Below are 22,225 nucleotides of genomic sequence, written 5' to 3' on the forward strand. Positions count from 1 at the left end.
ATATATATATACGCATATCTTATATTTATAATTCTCCTTAAATTTGTCAAAACGGTTCTCAAATCGGTCTAAAGGATGCATTCACAAATAAGTCTGAATCAAAATAATTTTTTTGTATCCAGTATTCCAAAATGCCTTGAAAGATCATGGAAAAGTCATGGAAATTCATTAGTCAAACTGGGTGGGAACCTAGTAGTTCACTACTGAGAAATTTCAGCCTGATCTCATGAAAATTATGTGACCGTGGCGACATTTTTGCAACATGATGCTATATGGTTCATTACACATATCGTGGAAGTTCCAAGGTGAAATGTGCACTGTGTGGTGCTACAAACGAGTAAAATGTTCTCCCAGACAGATTAGGTTTTTAAGGTTAATGCTCTATCGAGTTTAAAACAAAACTGACCTCATTACCCTAAACCTGAAACCTAAACCTAACTGATAGTATCAGAAAAATAAATGTGGGATGAAAAACACAACCACATTATTTTGTGGTGCTTCTATGACACTTTCGATTCATAAACTCGCATGCACTTCAGGACACGTACCCAGGTCCTTTGCATCCTTTCAATTGAGCTACAGGGCAGTTTGATTATGCTTTTTCTAGAACATAAATTGCACACAGTCATACCTCAGTTGTGGACTTTGAAGCCGTTTTGTCTTTTAAAAATCATGTTACTAACCCGTTGCTAGATAAGGAGTAAAACAGTCGTCCATTTCATATAGCACATACCTCACATGCTCATGGCAGTTGCAGTCCTTAAAGGGGTAGTTCACCCAAAAATGAAAATTCTCTCATTATTTACTCACCCTTATAATATCCCAGGTGTGTATGACTTTCTTTCTTCAGCAGAACACATTTGAAGAAAAATAGAAAAATATCTCAGCTCAGTAGGTCCTTAAATTTCAAATGAATGGAGATTTCTCTTTAGAAGCTCCAAAAATCACAGACAGTCAGCATAAACGTCATCCACATGACTCCAGCGGTTAAATTAATGTCTTCTAAAGCGATACGATCACTTTTGGTGCAAAAAATATCAATATTTAAGTACTTTTTAACTATAATCCAACGTGAGGGTAAGCTTCACGAGAGGGTGGAGTTCACGCGGTCTCTCGTGTGACGTATTCGTGTTGCCATGATACGGACGTAATCTCACGATCTCCACTCGGTTGAGACATCCAGGATGAGCACACAAACGTACCATTGTGAGTGAAGAAACAGATAAATACAGATCTAAACCATAACCAACCAAGATACTGTACAGCGTTCCTCCTTCTCACTTGTAAACAGCGCTGCTCTTCCGGCTGTGATGCACGTGCCTCAGTTCTCACGTGTTTCAACTGCCAATGTGATTATATCACACGCACATACTGCTGCTGAACAGAAGCATAATTTAAAGTTTTAAAAAGTACTTAAATATTTATCTTTTTCACACCAAAAGCAATCGTGTCGCTTTAGAAGACATTAATTTAACCGCTGGAGTCGTATCGATGACGTTTATGCTGACTGTCTGTTCTTTTTAGAGCTTCAAAAGTTTGATCGTCATTCACTTGCATTTTAACAACCAACTGAGCTAAGATATTTTTCTGTTTTACTTCAAATGTGTTCTGATGAAGAAACAAATTCATACACATCTGGAATGACATGAGGATGAGTAAATAATGAGAGAATTTTCATATTTGGGTGAACTATCCCATTAATCAACATTGTGATAGCAACCTGTTTTGAAACTTTGACATGGCTCAAAAATGATAATTCTCTTCTGGGTTTTTGGATTACAACCTAAACAGCTCTTTGAAATATTTTAACACCAAACAGGTTAAACTGTATCATCCATGTTTGTTGTTTACAGCAACAAGACGGCAAACATTTCCATGGTTTTCACAAGTCAGTCATCGTAAGTTCGAGGTAGTTGAAACGACTCCTTTATTCCGTGCATGAATACACATACTTTAACACATAAATAAATGCTGTTGTCACTCCCAAAATGTTCCAGTGTGTACGTGGCCAGTAATTACTTAAAAGTCATTTCAATACCCACCAACACTCTATTATACATTCATGCTTAAGCTTTGCTAAATTCTCACAATGGCCGCTGTGATTTCCTTAGCAATCTCCTACAGTCTGCTGAAGGCATTTCAGCTTGTGTCTTATTTGTTGTCTAAAACTATCTGCCCTGCTTAACTACCACTGGTTAACCGAAACACTTAATCGTGACATTTTCTATTCCAACTTCCAAACTCTGAATTTTGAATATCTAGCAAACATCCACCCTGTGTTTTCTTCAACCAGTGGGAAAGTGTGGACTTTGTGTATTGTCCGAAACAGTCTGTGTTTTTATTTTGTGGAATTTTTAGAAACCAATATATGATGAATTTCATAACTCTCATTTTCCTGTTTTGTCTTGTCTTGTGTATCTGTACGTTTGTCTTTTATGTGTCTCTTCACCTTTAATTTCACATTCGTCCCACTTTCATTTTATATCTACGCTCAAACTGTACAATCATGTTTCGTTTGCTTCTTTACCCATAATTCGCATTCTGTCTGCTACATTGTCACTCAAATCGTTATTTTAACCAAACCGCAACATAACCTCATGTAACATTTAATAACGGTCCACTCCATTTTCCATGGTGTTGAATCTAAAAACCTCTCACTGACATGAATCAAAACGTTTAAACTTCAACCTGGTCTAAAAATGTAATCTATAAACCAAATAAATCAATGAATTTCTAGCAGCCACTGGCTACGAGAAATCTCGCAGCCTGAACAACATATCAGGAATGGCGGGGTCGTCCCTGCGTTTGACCCCCATCACCAGCACGCCATTTGACCCTTACGAGGCCCCGGGACCCCTCCGTCGCTGTCGCTCCCCCATTCCCTCCATTTTGTAGCAGAAAAGGTGGAAAGTGACAGAATGACTCAGGAAAGGATGAAAGGAATAACAGCCTCACACTTGCATTCATAGCAATAACAAAAAAACATAGACTACGTCAGTAAATATGCCTCACTAATGAGCAAGAAACGATGTGCAGTTGAAGACTGAATAACGATGTTTGCGAATGATCATGGGCAGGGGGGATGGGGGGAGGTAACCCCCCAATAATCAAAACAAGCAAGTACAACCCCCCCAATATTTATAATATGGTCAATGGAAACAAGTAAAGTCTTCAGACTGTAACCTCCCCAGTGTTCAAGCCAAATCTACGGCCTTGATCGTGGGTCATATGAGAATCGGACTTGGCAAGTTTACCAGGTTATTGCTCGGTGCAATATGTGTTTATGAATGGAAGTAAATGTTTTATTTTCGCTGTGCTGGGACAAGGGTTAGTATCATGTCCACATTCGTTTTACAAGGAAGTGTAGAGCGATTTTGATGCTAAAGCAAGATAGACTGACCGTAGATTCATGTACTTTCATGTATTTTCATTTCAATACACTCATTATTCTAATTGTATTTTCAAAATCCTTTCATCTTGTGCTACTCCCTCAAACACTGAATTATCCCTGATGAATATTACTGTGAATATATTTAATTCTGGACTATAGAATACCCACCAGAATTTTTTATGCAAGAATATTGTACATATGCAATCAATACTCTGCAAATAGAACCATAGGGGGCAAAATAAGTGTATCCCACTATATGCATTCTATTTATTTATTTATTTGTTTATTATGTTTGATAACATTTTACAATAAGGTTGTATTTGTTAACATTAGTTAACCACATTAGTTAACAATGAACAATACTTTTACAACACTTATTATTCTTGGTTTAATGTTAATTTTAACATACTGTATACTAATATATTTTTTAAATTAAAAAGTTGTATACATTAACATTAATTAATGCATTATAAATTAACATGAACAAACAAACAACTGTTTTATTTTTATTAATGAACATTAACCAAAATTAATAAATGTCGTAAAAATATATTGTTCATTGTTAGTTCATAATACCTATGCATTTATGTTAACAAATACAACCTTTTTGTATAGTGTTTCCAGATGTTTTATTGCTTTTTTTTTTTTTTTTTATTTATTTATTTATTTTTATTTTTTTGTCATTGCACAGTAATTGCCTGGCAAATATTTTTTGTTTAATTACTAGCCTGTAGTATACTCTAAAATCAAATCTGAATTGAACGAAAGCTAAATTTAAAAAAAAAAAAAAGAAAATCGTATTTGAATGTTATTCATTGCTATTTAAGTGTGCGTTTGTGCGTGGTACTTTGAAAATGATTGTTTTTGTTGTTTGCTTAATGCTTACATATTGTGTTTTGCTAATATGAACATGTTGCCAAATTAATTCCACCACTAAACAAAAAAGCTAAATAAGCAAAATGTGATTGAATTATGTTTCATTTTTTGCCTTAGTGCTAAAAAAGGATTGTGCAAACCCTAAAAACTCATCCATCTACATAAATATACAGCATATATATATATATATATATATATATATATATATATATATATATATATATATATACGTAGCTCTGGAAAAAATTGAGACCACTGCAAAATTATCCATTTCTCTGGATTGACTATTTATAGGTATGTGTTTGAGTAAAATGAACATTTTTGTTTTATTCTATAAAGTACTGACAAAATTTCTCCCAAATTCCAAATAAAAATATTGTCATTTAGAGCATTTATTTGCAGAAAATGACAACTGGTCAAAATAACAAAAAAGATGCAGTGTTTTCAGATCTCGAATAATGCAATCAAAACAAGTTTATATTCATTTTTAAACAACACAATACTAATGTTTTAACTTAGGAACAGTTCAGAAATCAATATTTGGTGGAATAATCCTGATTTTCAATCACAGATTTCATGCATCTTGGCATGCTCTCTACCAGCCTTTCACATTGCTGTTGGGTGACTTTATGCCACTCCTGGCGCAAAAATTCAAGCAGCTCGGCATTGTTTGATGGCTTGTGGCCATCCATCTTCCTCTTGATCACAATCCAGAGGTTTTCAATGGGGTTCAGATCTGGAGAATGGGCTGGCCATGACAGGTTCTTGATCGTCAAAGACGAAATATGCCCAATTCCAGCCTTGCTGGAGCACCCCCAGATCATCGCTGATCCTCCACCAAATTTCACAGTGGGTGTGAGACACTGTGGGTTGAAGGCCTCAAACCATTAGACGACCAGGTGGAGGATCGGTGATGATCTGAGGGTGCTTCACCAAGGCTGGAATCAGGCAGATTCGTCTTTGTGAAGGACACAGGAATCAAGCCACATACAAGGTTATCCTGGAAGAAAACTTGCTTCCTTCTGCTCTGACAATGTTCCCCAACTCTGAGGATTGTTTTTCCAGCAGGACAATGCTCCATGCCACACAGCCAGGTCAATCAAGACTCTGTCATGGCCAGCCCAATCTCCAGACCTGAACCCCACTGAAAACCTCTGGAATGTGATCAAGAGGAAGATGGATGGCCACAAGCCATCAAACAATGCCGAGCTGCTTGAATTTTTGCACCAGGAGTGGCATAAAGTCACCCAACAGCAATGTGAAAGACTGGTAGAGAGCATGCCAAGACGCATGAAAGCTGTGATTGAAAATCAGGATTATTCCACCAAATATTGATTTCTGAACTCTTCCTAAGTTAAAACATTAGTATTGTGTTGTTCAAAAATGAATATGAACTTGTTTTCTTTGCATTATTCGAGGTCTGAAAACACTGCATCTTTTTTTGTTATTTTGACCAGTTGTCATTTTCTGCAAATAAATACTCTAAATGACAATATTTTTATTTGGAATATACAGGTTATATATATATATATATATATGCAAAACATGTGCAATATGCCACCCTAACTCATAAGCACATGTGTTGTTGATAAATATATGTGCAAACGTACACCAAATAAATGTGTATTTGTTTAATCCTAATGAAAAAATAGGAAAAGGGTAAAAGAGTGAAGAATTGAAGATGACGAAGAGGTTTAATCATGTCAATGTGGATTTGTTCATTTCGAGAGCATTCCGGGTATTTGTTTCTGTATCATGTCAATAATGTCCTTTTGTTGGTTTTTTATTATATTTTGAATGTTTTTCAAAGACAGATTGTTTTTGTTTTCAAAAACATTACACAACAGTTTCATTTGTATATGATATATACGTATGTGTTACTGTGATTCTTTTAGATAAATAGAAATAGGTAAAACTATAAATGTATTCAGGTCTATACGACCAAGTGCTTCCAGAATCATAAAGAAAAGAGATGACACTATAAGTAAATAAGCCATTTCTCAGAAAATACTTCCATGAAATAGCAAAAAGAAAAAGAATATGTTGCAATAAATGCAAAGTTGTAGTTTATAGGGTAATGTATGTTATCTAGTTTTCATTGAATGTTATTTAGTTTCCCAATGGAGAACAGTCCACTGCAAAGACAGTAAATATATGTATCAGAAAGGAGCCATTTTGTTTTAAACATGGCACCTATATCATTCAAACCTGGTCCAACGATGTATCCCGAAACAATCTTTGTCAAGAATGAAGGGATAGTTCACCCAAAAATGAAAACTGCTTATGTGGTCGTGAAGGAAAGAAAGTCATACAAGTTTTCAAACACGTGATGCGGGAATTTTCATTTTTGGGTGAACTATTCCCGTTAATGTATTTTACCATGCAAATAAAGGGACGCTGGGCCAGCTCCTTACACACTGTGAAATCAGAGACTTTTTTTCACTAAAATATATTAGTCTCTTGTACTTAGTAATCTCTAGTGATTAGTTAGTTGAGAAGACTCATGCTCTAGTTCGGTAATAAAACTCTTTTCTTCATTTGTGATCATTCAGTCAATGTTAATGTTAATATTGTGCTGTTCCTGTAGTATGCAGGTGTTTTAAATGTTAAACAAAAATATTTAAAGACTGATTTTTTTCTGTGAAGTGTAATCCATGTAGTTGTACTCTATACAACACTGTCAGGTCACTGAAACACATAGAACATGTTAATATTAAAAAAGCGAGAGCCCTCTATGAGGATATTTTAGGCTACAGTGTTGTTGTAGAGACTCATACACTGCTAGCTAGATTTACCTAGCTTCACCTGTTAATGCAAAGCTTCTAGGCTGACATCTCACACTTAATATGTATAAATCTGTATCTATTTGAATTCTCATTAAACTCATGTCTGCTTTTCTCTTTACGTATGCTGGTTATTCTTTTAATATTACACTGATATTTATTTACAGTACATGTGAATATTTGTTTGTGTGTATTGTCAGTTAATGTGTGTGTTTGTGTATGTTTTGAATTTTTGATTTTGCATAAACCCTGAATATTTCAAATGAACTGTATTTTTCACATGTTAAATGTACTTAAATGCTCTTTCACCCTGGTAATGTTCAAATATACATGTATATGTAAATACAGCACAATACATTACGTGAAGGTAAATTTTAAATATGAACTAAAACCCATACTTTTCTACAACCCCAATTCTGAAAAAGTTGGTACAGTATGAACAATGCTAATAAAAACAAAAAGGAGTGATTTGTAAATTATATTCACTCTTTGCTGTATCGAAAGCACTACAACTACACATTCTATGATGTTTTACCTTGTGAATTTCATTGTTTTTTTTTTTTTTATGTACAGTAATGTCAAATCAAATGATTGCAACACGCTCCAAAAAAGTTAAGACATTCGAGTGTTTACCATGTGAAACATCACCATTTCTTCTAATAACACTTATTAAGCATTTAGGCACTGATAACACAAGTTTGTTAAGTTTAAAAATTTAAATTTGGAAAATTCCCCCAATCATCCATTATGTAGATCTTTAGCTGCACAACTGTATGGGGTCTTCGTTTTCATATGGTGTGCATCATAATGCGCCACACATTCTCAAATGGAGATGGTCAGGACTGCATGCAGGCCAATCTAGCACCCGCACTCTCTGCTAACACAGCCATGCACTTGAAATCTGGGCAGTATGTGGTTTGAAGTTGTCCTGCTGGAAAATGCCAGGATGTCCCTGGAAAAGACGGTGCTGGATGGCAGTATATGCTGCTCCAAAATTTGTACATATCGGTCTGCATTAATGGTACCATCACAGATGAGCGAGTTATCCATGCTATGGGCACTGACGCCCCTGGCCCATACAGACACTGGCTTTTGGACCTGACACTGATAACAGTTTGAATGGTCTTTTTCCTCTTTGGCCTGGAGAACACGACGGCTTTGTTTTTCAACAACAATTTGAAATGTGGACTCTTCAGACCAAAAAACGCGGTTCCGCTGTTCTACTTTCCATCTCAGATGAGACCGAGCCCAGAGAAGTTGACAGCGCTTCTGAACAGTGTTGATGTATGGCTTCTCCTTTACATAGTAAAGTCTTAACTTGCATTTGTGGATGCAGCGGCAAGTGGTGTTGACTAACAAAGGTTTACTAAAGTAATCCCAAGCCCATGTTCATGATGTCCATTACAGATGAATGATGTTTTTTAAGACAGTGATGTCTGAGGGATCAGAGAACACGTGCATTCAGAAGTGGTTTTCGTCTTGCCCTTTACACACCGAGATTTGACCGTATTCCTTGAATCTTTTAATTATATTGTGCACTGTAGAGGATGAAATGCCCAAAATCCTTCCAATTTGTCTTTGGGGAACATTGTTCTCAAAGTGCTGGATTATTTGCTGAAGCATCTGTTGGCAAATTGACAAGTCTTGAATGATCCTTGCTCTTGAAGGACTAGGCTGTTTTTGGAGGCTCTTTATATACTATGACACGATTAACTCACCTGTTTAACATTTCCTGTTGCACATCGCCTTGATATTTTAACTTTTCAAATTGTTATTAGTCTTCAGTTGCCCCTGTCTCAACTTTTTTGTAGTGTGTTGCAATCATCTGATTTGAAATTACTGTACATTAAAAAAAAAAAAAAAAGAAAGAAAGAAATTCACAAGGTGTTTAGTTGTAGTGTTTTGAATTTAGCAAAGGGTCAACATAATTTACAAATCACTCCTTTTTGTTTTTATTGGAATTTTTCATACTGTCCCAACTTTTTCGGAAATGGGGTTGTAATATACATGCTTTTCTTTTAAAATGATAATAAATCATTATGTAAATAAGCTTTAACTTTTAAGATATTGCTACTGTGGTTGAGAAATAGTTGTATTACCTTGGAGTCATAGTGCTATTAATGTCAACTTTTTTATTTTGAGTTTAGAAATCATAAATTGACGCCAACTGAATAAGTTGACTAAAGGAATAAGTGATTAATAAGTGATTAAAGGAATGTTTCGGGTTCAATAAAAATTAAAGTCAATCAACAGCATTTGTGGAATAATGTTGATTACTACAAAAACATATTTAGACTCATACCTTGTTAATTTAAAAGAGAAAAAGAAAAAAATCCCACTTACAGTAAGGCATTTACTATGGAAGTGAAAGGGACCAGTCCATAAACATTAAAATACACACTGTAAAAGTAAAGCCACAAGACATAAACATTATATGTTAACAGGATTTTAGCATGAAAAAAAAAAAAAGCTTACTAATTTTATCTGTGTGAAGTTATATCCAATACCTGGATTACCAGCGTTACGTCGTCATGACAACAAAATTTCACTACTGGATATAACTTTACATAGATAAGGTTAGTTAGCGATGTTATGTTAACACATATAATGTTTAAGTCTTGTGGCTATACTTTTGAAATGGTATGTATTTTTGCTTTTATGGACTGGCCCCCAAGTGTCTTACTGTAATTTTTAAATAAATGAGGGACGAATCTAAATTATTATAACATTATGTTATAATGCTGTCGATTTAGCTTATATCGAATTGAATCTGAAACATAAATTTAAGTTACAGCTATTATAGTTGAATGAATAATCTGTTAACAGAATTCTTACAGTACTTGCTTAACTTTTACGAGCCATCTACAGGTAAACCTTACCAAGTTTTCTACTGTTTAATCGATAAGTTTCCTTTGTCAACAATAACATAATAGTATATTTCAAATGTATCTTTAATGTATCTGGGGTGGACTATTCCATTCCTGATTTCAAAATCTTTACATCTAGAACCTAAGAATGTACTTTTCTATAACAGGAGGTTATACACTGTAAAAACATATATATAGAGAGAGAGAGAGAGAGATAATGCATTGTAATTCATTTCTGCATGATTTCTCTGGGACTGGACTTTTTCACCCTTGTGAAGATACATTGCACAACGGTGTTCAGTGCATGCAACTTCATTTTGAGAACTCCATTCTGTCTGTGGAACAATTTTAACCATGTTTTGTCTTTTTGGTTCAGTTTTTGTATTTGTGTGGTTGTCTTAAAAACATTTTTAAATTTTACGTTTGGTAACTCAGTAGGACATATTAGATGTTTTTTCTAACAAATCCATTATATTTCTGTTTTTGTCCACAGTGTTAAGTTTCTAGCATTTGGCAATTCTTTTAAGGAGACACAGTTTGTCACTGAATCCTGAAGATTTTGGCGATGGGGCCATATCATCCACGCGGGACATGTGAGGAATTTCGGAGTGGCAAGAAGACTGCATGGGGGAAAACCCCCCAAAGAAAATCGGAAATTTCCGGGGGGCCGGATCTTCACACGGTAACCAAAGCAACCTCACAGAAAATCCCGGATCACTCCTCTTTATACAGACTGACTTAACTGAACATTGCACTGACACCTAGAAAGAGAAAAATGACTCTTTAAGGAACGAAAGGAAAACATTCCATTGTTTTTTGTCTGGCGTTCAAGATCAAAACACCAGATGTTTTGACTGTCACACTGATCTGGGCCCTGAGTTTCTGTATATTAATCTATATATAAGAATGAAGGACCAAGATATTAGAATAATTATGTAGCATTTCTGCTAAGACCCTGTAGCATTTCTTGGCTGGGAGAACTCTCCAAAAAAACTTTCTAGAGACTGATATTCATCGACAGTTTGCACAGAATGACTAAAAAAGGCTTAGTCATGCACAATTATTTTCTTGTTTTTACCACGCAGCATTTTAGCAGCAAAATGTGTCGTTTGTACATTGCCGTGTGGTAGTTTCCATACCCTGTCTGAGAAAAGTCTGAGTCTTAGAGTAGCTTTTATTTTTGAATGAATCTAACGCACTGCAAAAGTGAAACACAATTCTTCCAATTTTTTTCCTCGAGTTCAGGGGAGGCAACATCAAAAACCCAGTCCCAACAGACCAAAGGCCATTTTCTGTGACCAAATAATGTACAAAGCTAAAAGGGCACAAAATAGCTGCAGATTATCCCTGTCAGATCTTAACTGTCTGTCAAATTCTACCCATCAAGCCAGTGAGTTTGTCTTGTCCCTTTAAATGCGAACAGATTGGATATACTGCCAGGGGTGCTTTAATTTCAAAAGAACCCTGTTGTTTTGCCGGGCATTGCCCCAAAACCCCCAAACTGAGGAGTTTATAGAATTCAAATTTTTGCAATGGCCTATCTTGTTACTGAATATAGAGATTTATTTTGTATTTTTGCTTTTGATTTAGATTTTTTTTGTAATTTAGTAGAGCTTATGCTGCCATAGATAATATACAGTACATGCACACATTAGCGTGCTTGGACCAATAACAAACACAAGTTTGTTTACTTTTCTTTGAAAGAGGGTATAAAGGTCAGGGAAATGCAGAGACATTCTTAAAATGTTCCCTTTTAAAAAGAAATATTTAAAAAAAACGTCTATGTAAGACTTGTCTAAAACTGCCTTCAAAGTTTCCCTCCATTTTCGTCCCAAGTTTCCCTCCACTTTCTCCTATTGGCTGGATGTCTCTTGAGTGTTGCTCCTTCTTAACCAGTCAGAGGGAGCATTCTAGGAGGTGTCACCAGGCAAATCAAGAAGAATAAATGTACAAAACAAAAGAACAAATTTATATTTTGATAAGCTTCACCAGGAATGCAACGCCACAGATGTATGTTTGAATGCAACTGTAAAAGTGCAACAAATGCAATTCCAACCACACTAGAAACAGCCACACAAAGAACTTGAACAACACACACACACAAAAAAAGAGGGAACAAAGAAAATTCGCTCTCTTGGAGGGAGGGCGTAAACGGAAATGCGTTTCATCAAACGCGTTTTTTTCCCCTCTTAGACTGAACTGTGAGAAAATGTATGTCAAAATATGAAAAAAGAAAAACAAATGGGAAAAAACCAACAACTTGGAAAGAAAAAAAAATTTAAAAATGCATTTTTGTAACTTTGTTTACCAGCATGAAAACTTTGCATGACTGTATTTTCTGCGAGCCCTTAGTTGAAGTGAGGAGGGCTAAAATAGTAATAAAAAAGATATTAATAATAAAGATGTTGATAAATAGAAAAAAACATGATATGCAATGGATATTTAAGAAAATAATATATTTAAAAGAGCTATATTTTGTTTTGAAATAGGAAGAAAATGTGAATAAATTCTGACTGCGAGCTACACAATGAACTGTTCTATTAGTTTAAAAGGATAGTTCACCCAAAAATTAAAATTCTGTCATCATTTACTTGACCTCACGTTGTTCCAAACTTTACTTTCTTTCTTCCATGGAATACAAAAGGAGATGTTAGGCAGAATGTAAGTGTCAGTCACCAATTTCTTTCATTGCATCATTTTACCATACAATGAAAGTGAAGAAAAGAAAGAAAGGAAAATGAAAGGCATTCAGGTTTGGAACAACATGTGGGTGAATTAAATAAATTCTAACCGAAATTTCATTTTGGGGTGAACTATCCCTTTAAGATAAAAAAACAAAAACAAATCTAAATGCCATCAAAATATGTTCTGCTACATACTGCCCCATGTACCTTTCTTGTTAAGTTCAAATGTTTCACTTTTTTTTTCATTGACTGTTTGACTTGTATGTTTTGGTATTCCGAGAGGCTGGACCGTTAACTTACTGTAGTTCTGAATTGTTCAGCTAATGTTTGTCTGAATACAGCATTAGGTTCCTCTGTAGCCATGGTAACAACTGTGCTAGAACTCTCTGTAAGCGGGATATGGCCTCTTTTCCCGGCATGCATATATAGGGGCTGATAGCGTTTCATTGTCTCGGAGTTCACTTTCTATCATTGGCAATAATATGAATGATAACCCAGAGATCTGTTCAATTGTAGCAAGGCAAAGAGGAGACTCCTATTTGTCTCGGTGTCTTCCTTATAGGTACCGTATGGAAAACTGTTTTTTGTAGAGGCTTTGTGTCTCTAATCTCAGGTCAACAAGCTCAGTTCCGCACCAGACCTCTGCCTGCCTTTTGCTATTTCTCACCTCGTCTCTTTTAGTGATAGTGGTTTCGAGATACACTCTGGTCATGTGCAAGCCAACACAGAATTTATTAAAGTGCATAAATTGCAAAATAATTACTATATAATATAAATAAATAGAGAGACTTTTAACATCCAAAATATTACTCACTTTACCTTTAAATGTTTTGGCGAACTTAATTATGCTTTTGACTACCATTAAGAGTGTAATACTTTACGCTCTGTTTAACTAATTTAACTATGTTTAAATCCATTCTGCAGAATTCAGCAGATTTCGGCCCAAAATCAATGCGGAAAATGTGAAAAAGAAAAGTCTTGCTAATGTTTAGTTTCAACTGTATATGTTGATTTGTGTGCTCTCTGCACGCTGTTAAACATACCATGAAAAACGCTAAATTTAGTCATGCTAATTTGGTTGTTTGGCTGTGCAGTTTTATCAGTAGGCTATCAAAGGTTGTCTCAGGACAATTTTTAGGCTAATAGAAAACATAATAGTTCTTGTTCCAAAATGGGGCCTCACGTTTAGCGAGCACTGAGCAAGCACACACTTTAGTAGCATCTTTAGCATTGTAGCACTGCAGCTTTCATAACATCACTGGCTTATTTTAGCTAGCATTTAACATAAGGCTTTTTAAAAATAAACCCTCCATACTGGAAAATCTTGTTTGAGATGGATATTTATCATAGGAATTATCTTGGGACACAATGCTAAAGCTAAACATTTAGCATTTAGCTTTTGGCTAGTAGAAAACATGATAGTTGAGTTCCTGCTTCAATTTTGAGCATCATGTTTAGCACTGAGCAAGCTAAACAGTTCAGTAGCATCTTTATTATTGTAGCACTGTAGCTTCCATAATAACATCACAGGCTGATCTATTAATAACTACTAAAGCTTTGCTAGCATTTAGCAATTAGGACATTGCCAAATAAACCCTATCTACTCGAAAATCGACTTTAATCTTAAATTAAAATTAATTTTGGGACAAGTTAGCTTGTTTCTAGCTGGTCTCAGATGGTCAAAGGTGCTAGACCAACTTGGACTAGCAGAAAACCGGCAACTATGGCAGCATGGACCAGCTAGGGACCAGCTAACATGTTCCAAAACAGCTTTCAGCTTAATCTGGATTTTCCAGTAGGGCTGATAAACTTATTCAAAATGTTGCAATAATCATAAGCGAGATACACAAGTCCTATGCAAGGTATTGCTAGCTATATATGATGGGTAGATTAATCATATATGTAGATGAATAATATTTTCGGTACTTTAATCACAGAAATGCTTATCATGCGTGAAGCAAATACGTCAAGGTTCATGTTGCCATATAATGGTCATTGCAGATGTGGTCATATACCAATATGCTGCATGAAGATATATGGGTGTTCTAGGAGCTTTAAAGGCATGGTGTGGTGAATTATAGATGGTCGTAGCCAGTTAGGGTCAACCTATTAACCTTGAACAAGGTACTTGGAAAATAATTGTCTGCTAATTGACAATTCAACAGAAAATGAGGCAAGGACAAATTAGAAAAGGAATTTGAGAGATTGTAAAAGTTTGAGCAGGCAGAGGTCTGGTGTCGTAGCAAAGGTACGGTTTGTGTGATTCAGTGTCTGCTGATATCATCGGCTTCTGATATGTGACCTTTAGGAGAAAGGCAATATGATACAGCATATATTTTCAAAACCTTAGCAAACGAAAACGAGATGTCTCCATTGCTGGGTCACTGGGTCCGTTTCCAATGAAACATTATAGCCCAAATAGGTCTTTGTTTTTTTCAAAGTTGTGCATATTTATAGTTTTATAATTATCGATTTATCGAATGATTTATATTTTATACAGAGTTTTTGTTGTAGTCCATTCCTTTGTTCCATTTCATATTTTTATGACCACCTTGTTGTTGTTCAGTTGTTTAAAAAAAATAGCCTGCTGGTTTTATTTTAGAAGGCATTAAGACCACTTTGGTCCAAGGGTCGCAAAGTGACGCATAATAAATATTTTAAAGCATGCTTCCAGCAAAAACACATCAATGCATATCCACACTGGCAAAAGCCTAGGTGTTTCATACCATGAGGCATTTTGTTTCATTCCTGAACATTCATTTTCTTTTTAAGACAAGTTCATTCTCTTTTTTTAACATACTGCCCTTTTGAAATGATTTGGAATGGTAGATCTGTCTGCATCTATTTCTTATTGTGCAATTTACTGTGCCTGCTCTTGTATCCAATGTCAGTTTGATCACCGTTTCCTGTGTATCAAGTTTTATTTGATGTACTTGAATTACAGATATGCAATCACCACCTCTCTGACCACTGCCAATCACCCGATCAATCAACATGATCAGTAATCAATATGATTAAAGTGATTAACAACCTGCATGTGCTTTTTTTGTGCTGCATATTACACACCTGGTTCTGTTTTACAGGTTTACCTGCACAGACAGAGTGAACACACACACCTATACTGGTGAAAAATTACAATTAAAAGAATGAAATATATTTAGGTTTCAGCACATTTATTATGCATCTTTATAAAAATGTGCACACTCAAAACTATTTTAGCCAATTTTTACAATGTATGCATTTCAATTTCGTAACACAATTCCATCAAATTGAATGTAATGTTTAGCCAAATAAAACTGATAAAACTTAAAATGTTTAGGTTATGTTATTAAAGATTACTCAATTCAATTTGATGGAATTTTGTTATGAATTTGAAATGCATAAATCTTAAAATAATTATTTTGAGTGTATTTTAGAAATGCCAAAAAATATGAGCATTATTACACACACACACAAAAACATTTTTTAAACTCTTGGTAAAATATGATTTACACATTAAATTGGTAAAATGTGATTTACATATTAAAAAGTACATTTCATTTTTTATATATATATATTACACATATATACTGTATATAAATATATATTCCTTCAAGAGCAGGGACAATTAGTTGGATGATTTTTAAAGAAATATTGGGAGATATTTGGAGGAATTAAAGAGAATGTATACTATACTATTATATGAAAATATTGAAAATTGTGGTCCATCTACAAATTTTAACTAGTAACCTAATATAATGTTGCACATTGCTGAACACATACAAAGATATGATGCACTTTAAACTGTTCAGATTATTTATTTTCTTAAATGAGCAGATATGAAAACATTAAGTCAGAAAGATATGACAAGCATTAGGAAGTTATCATGTAGAACATGGCCATAGTGTTTTATACCAGACACAAAAGAGCTTTTCTGTTCAATTTGCATCAAGGAAAATGTTGAACAAAATAAATCTGACCCCACAGAACACATTTCTAACCTTTCACTGTGCCACTAAAATGTAAAATCTCTTCAAACAAGCAGAACTCAAGTAAGGTTTCTTTTTGTACACTTACCATCTTTGTCATTTACTTCAACAAAACAATCAAAATAAGCATTTGGTTTGGGGGAGACGGGGGGTTTAAGAGAGAAAACGAACATTCTAAATTCTTCAAATCACAAAAAGATGCAGAACATAAGCCACATTTATAGATTAACTGTATTTGTTGGGGAATATTAGATTTGTTTAGTTTCACATTTTGGTGTTTATACGGTAAAGGTTCTTCAACGAACATCCATACACCTGTCTTTTCTTCACTCGTCCCGGCGTCAGTACTCCAGACACCTCATGGTGGCGATGGAGGATGACAGCCTGCGTGGGAGAGCTTTGGCGGTTTGCCGGTATTCATCAGGTTTGGCACGAAGAAGTGTGACAATATTCTGGAGAGTTTTAGAGGTCTGCAGCCCCAGCGCGTCCATGACATTACTCAGGTAATCTGTTACGCACAAGAAAAGTTTTAAAGGTAAGCAATGAACTATAATACTGACAAACAATTCAATTTATCAGCCAGTTATTGAAATTAGAAGAAAAGTCCAAGGCACTTCTTCTAGTACAAAAGTTAAAAAGTCTTTGTTGTTTGGCTGGTCATATCAGTCAGTTATCATAAAAAAAATAAAAAATACAAATAAAAACATGTTTCACTGTAATATTAATTCACTGATATCTACAATGACTAGCTTAATAGTTTCCTTGTGTATCGAGTGTGTTGTAGCATTTTGGTTATTGTGCTGCAATTGTGATGTCACCGATATCAGTTGCAAGCTGTTTAGTTGCACGTGAGCTCAGCTCAGGAATCTGTAGGATGACATCACAATAAGTCTGCATGGTTGCCCTGGCGATGGAGCCCAGCCAATAATCTGCAGTGTTCTCAAGCTCTGGTACATCATCACCTACAGAGAGAAATGGACATGTCAATCAAAAATGTGAGTATATAAATAAAATGTCTATTAGTTCATAATTTAATCAATCAAGAACTGTTATTAAATAGTCTATTAAAAATAAATTTATATGAATGTATAAGGAAATATTTTAAGTGCTGTAACTGTTCACCATTGTTTTTTTTTGTTTTTTTATATTATAGTCATCCATATAAATAGTATAAAAATAAATAATAATAAAAAAAAAAAACATTTATATGAATGTATAAGTGAAGATGTGTATTTTTAGGTGCTGTAACTGATAAGCATTCCTTTTAAATATTGTTGTCCACAAATTTTAAAATATTTTATTTTATTAAAATTCTTAAAAATAAACAAATGTATAAGGAAAAAATTATATTTTAGGTGCTGCAACTGATCACCATTTTTTTTTTTTTTATATTATTGTCGTCAATTAAAATTTTAAAATATTTTATTTTATCAAAAATAAAATTATATGAATAAGGAAAAAATTATATTTTAGGCGCTGTAACTGGCCATTTCTTTTAAATATTATTGTCAGCCATTTACATTTTAAAATATTAAACTTATTAAAAGTAAATTTATATAAATGTATCAAGAAAAAATTATATTTTAAGTGCTGAAACTCATCACCATTTTTTTATATATATATATATATATATATATTATTGTCATCCATATAAATTTTAAAAATGTTATTTATTAAAAATACATTTATATGAATGTAGAAGGTAAAATTTATATTTAAAAAATAAACGGATCACCGTTTCTTTTATAAATTACATTCGTCCATATACATTTTTAAAAAAAAAAATTTTTTTTTTATACATTTAAATGAATGTCCTATATAAGGGAAAATTTATATTTTAGATGCTGTATTTCTTTTTAAATATTTCACAGTTTAAAATCACCTTCTGAATAAGCTTTAGCGCAGTTTACTTGAATTAGTCCTGCCATTTCACAAATCAGTATTTATAAGTACAAGTATTTAACATTTTAAAAAGCAAAAAACATTCCATTTAGTCTCTCAATTAATATGAGATCATAAAACCTGCATGTATAATTATACAAGAATTTAATTTGAGATGACATATACCAAGTCACACTGCCGGACATTTTCACGTCAAGTACACATGTGCAGGGCCGTTTCTGAGCATTCGGGGGCCCTAAGCGAAATCCTACTTGGAGACCCATTTACCCCACGAATCCCCCAGCTCCCCACCCCATCTGCCCCACCCCCCTGATCCAGACCCACCAAAAAAAACCTTTGAGTGTACATGTGCCTGTCACATCTAGCTACATCACTCTCCTAGTGGTTACATTCTCCCTTCCCTATCGGGCCACAAGGGGGACCCTATAACTGTCTTATTGAGCCATAACAGCTGCCAGAGTCTTCTCTGCAGCTTTTAGTATATTTAAAAATGAAAATAAAATAAAAAAAACGACCCTGCTTTGCAAGGTCCCCCTGGTGGCTCAGGGGCCCAAAGTGGCCACTTATACCATTTCTAGTTAGAAACGGCCCTGCATGTGTGTATTTTTGCTGAGTACAGTGGTTTGGCAGTGTGCGTTTGTGTGAGCATGAGGTTGTCTACCTTGTTCTGGCGGGTAGGGTAGTTTGCCAGTGTGTAAGGCAAGTTCCAATGCTGGATCCTCTTGAGTCACAAATGGCTCCAAATGGAGCGGCAAAGACATAATATACTGCCCAATCTACAGACAAATATATACCACACACAGAAACACGGATGAGTGCACAATGTGACAGTATCAAAACTGTAATTCTGAATTCAATTGACAGAATTATTTTGGATCTCTGCTGTAAGACTGTGTGCCATTAAAGTGCCTAATTACAGGCATCCTTGTGTTTGTCCTTGTACTTTTGGTGTCTTGTTGTGATTTGTCATTATGAAAGGACATTATGAAAGGACATAGACTTGCACTGGGATGACATTAATATTGTCTTACATTAGTGATGTACTCCTGTGGTGACAAACTGAAGGCTGGTAGATCATCAGTTAGTGTTTCACCCAAATTAGCAGAGCCACGGCCCTTCAAACACAGAATAAACATATAAAACACACAGAATCAAACATAAAGGTCTCTATTTTTCCATCAGTTCCATTTTGAGTGTAGAAACTCAAATACTTCAGTGTCTGTAGTGGGAGAAGTTTCACTAATGCCCCTCCCACCTGATAGAATTGCAGATCACTAACATTGATACAAAAACTATCTATAATTTTCTATAAACCAGACAATTCAAACCAGAATCATATTCAATTTCACTATCTGGCACAAAAACATGCTCAAATCGTATGCTGGTGAGAATAACCTAACTTTGTGCTGTTATTGGATCTTATAATTTCTATTTCTATAAAGCAGATACAATACTGTGCATAACATGCAAACAATATTTATTGCGTATTAACAGTATATTATGTGTAAGCGAATATATACTTGTACTTTATAACAGCTCTGTGCTGAGACAGTGTGTAACAAGTTCCCAATAAAGCCTAAACTAACTAGCACACCCTAGCTCAATGAAGCCTATAAACATACAATGCAACGTAGTTTTAAAGTTAGTTTGTAGAGGAAAATAAATAAATGACATCATGTCCAAACCACACCCATGATTAGTTCTAACCAATCATCAATGCTCCTCTCATAGGTCAAAAATGTATAGGGATAGTTCACCCAACAATGAAAATTCTCTCATAATTTACTCACCCTCATGCTATCCCAAATGTGTGACTTTCTTTCTCCTGCAGAACACAAATGAAGATTTTTAGAAGAATATCTCAGCTCTGTTGGCCCATACAATGTAAGTGAATGGTGGCCAGAACTTTGAAGCGCCAAAAAAGCACATAAAGGCAGCATAAAAGTGATCCATACAACTCCAGTGGTTAAATCCATGTCTTCTGAAGCGATATGATAGGTGTGGGTGAGAAATAGATTAACCTCATGCCCACACATGTGGAAGTTGTATTTTGGCTTCGCTATACATAACGCATAATTTAAATGAATTAAAACTGGCTAAATACTGTTTGTATTCGACCACATGTCTTCCGTGAAGCTGACGGTTCACTACTGTCCTTCCAGGTTTTTTTTTTTATATCCCCTTTTCTCTCCAGTTTTGGAATGTCTAATTCCCACTACATAGTAGATCCTCGTGGTGGCGCGGTTACTCACCTCAATCCGGGTGGCGGAGGACAAGTCCCAGTTGCCTCCACTTCTGAGACCGTCAATCCACGCATCTTATCACGTGGCTCGTTGTGCATGACACCGCGGAGACTCACAGCATGTGGAGGTTCATGTTACTCTCCGCGATCCACACACAACTTACCACGCGCCCCATTGAGAGCGAGAACTACTAATCGTGACCACGAGGAGGTAACCCCATGTGACTCTACCCTCCCTAGCAACCGGGCCAATTTGGTTCCTTAGGAGACCTGGCTGGAGTCACTCAGCACACCCTGGATTCAAACTCGCGACTCCAGCGATGGTAGTCAGCGTCAATACTCGCAGAGCTACCCAGGCCCCCATCTTTCCAGGTTTTAGTAATGTGTTGGACAGTTCAGTTGGGGTTCTAAACACAATTTTTAATTATTTCATTTTTATACACAATTTACAGTCATATTTAATCAAACTACACAATGATGACTAAGACTTTATAGATATTAGTTTCATTTTTTGTTAATGCATGATTTTCTCTAAAGCTGCTTTGAAACGATGTGTGTTGTGAAAAGTGCTATACAAATAAAAATGACTTGACTTCTTAACACAATTCCAGTGATTTCACCAATCTTGTTAGTTGTTTTCTTGCTTGATGCAGGCCAATAATTTGCCCCTTCTGAAACAAAGTAACATCTTTTCCACGACCACGGGATACGTCTTCTGACATGGTTGTTTAAGAAATGAGAAGCAACACATTGCATCAGTTAGGGTTAAAAGAATTGTTAATAATGATCCAATTATAGGCTCTTAAGTATCTGCTTATTTAAATCCAAACTGCAACTTTTTTTTGGCTAGGCAGTGTATTTACTATGCATTTTCACAGTGAGAATAAACGTACTCATGCAAAGGCTGAAAAATGTTGCTTACAGAGGCTTATATGGAGTTAGGATGAAAATAAGGTGCATTTCTAACTGTTCTGAGAACAGTGCAGACAGACACCACACTGGAGGTGAAGTCATTCACTAAAAGGGAGCAAGGGAGTAAGGGTGCATCCTATAGCTTTCTATGCAGCTAAGTGCATTAATTTCTAACATCCAACCAAAAGTTCAGTTTCAGGCTGAAGATGATGTTTGGACCACTCAATATGTTTGGCAGACATGGGACAATGATAATCAGTCCATAGATTCAAAATTTTATAATGCAAAATTGTATTTTAACATGGTTGGCAGTGATTGGATGATGCTGGCCATTACTTTTGATCAGAATTATTTATTCAGCATTATAGAAAAATCAGTTGTAATGTCTATAATGTCTCAAAAACATGAATAACCAACACTCCTGGACACATAATAAACAATTTGAATAAAAAAATCTGACTTTCCATAGCTTAGTATTACTTAGAATTTCACAACTTAGTCCCACTGTCCACATATGTGGACATACATTTTTATGAAAACTATTTGCTGTAGAATGTTTTTTTTTTTTGCATGTTTATTAGGTCCTACTAGTTACAAATC

General features: G+C 35.0%; 2 protein-coding genes across 7 annotated transcripts in view; one reads left to right on the top strand and one right to left on the bottom strand.

Annotated features, from left to right (window-relative positions):
* The window catches only part of LOC127434426 (potassium voltage-gated channel subfamily C member 1-like), a 97,467-nt gene extending 81,834 nt beyond the window's left edge, over nt 1–15,633 (top strand). For 2 of the 5 annotated variants that reach the window (XM_051687172.1, XM_051687173.1), the window contains one exon: nt 10,411–15,633. In XM_051687172.1, the coding sequence (XP_051543132.1) occupies nt 10,411–10,424 (14 nt within the window). In that variant the 3' untranslated portion in view covers nt 10,425–15,633. Of the gene's footprint in view, nt 1–2,737; nt 3,850–10,410 lie in introns of those variants that run through there. The other 3 variants (XM_051687169.1, XM_051687170.1, XM_051687171.1) reach the window with 2 other exon arrangements.
* Nucleotides 15,634–16,378: 745 nt separating this feature from the next.
* LOC127434513 (conserved oligomeric Golgi complex subunit 7-like) overlaps nt 16,379–22,225 on the bottom strand; it is an 18,002-nt gene continuing 12,155 nt past the window's right edge. For both annotated transcript variants that reach the window (XM_051687346.1, XM_051687345.1), the window contains exons 15-18: nt 19,503–19,586; nt 19,133–19,247; nt 17,388–17,531; nt 16,379–17,077 (exon numbers count right to left, since the gene is read on the bottom strand). In XM_051687346.1, coding sequence (XP_051543306.1) covers nt 16,911–17,077; nt 17,388–17,531; nt 19,133–19,247; nt 19,503–19,586 — 510 coding nt within the window. In that variant the 3' untranslated portion in view covers nt 16,379–16,910. The remainder of the gene's footprint in view (nt 17,078–17,387; nt 17,532–19,132; nt 19,248–19,502; nt 19,587–22,225) is intronic.

The sequence above is a fragment of the Myxocyprinus asiaticus genome, chromosome 44 (assembly GCF_019703515.2).
Source record: "Myxocyprinus asiaticus isolate MX2 ecotype Aquarium Trade chromosome 44, UBuf_Myxa_2, whole genome shotgun sequence".
Taxonomy (NCBI): domain Eukaryota; kingdom Metazoa; phylum Chordata; class Actinopteri; order Cypriniformes; family Catostomidae; genus Myxocyprinus; species Myxocyprinus asiaticus.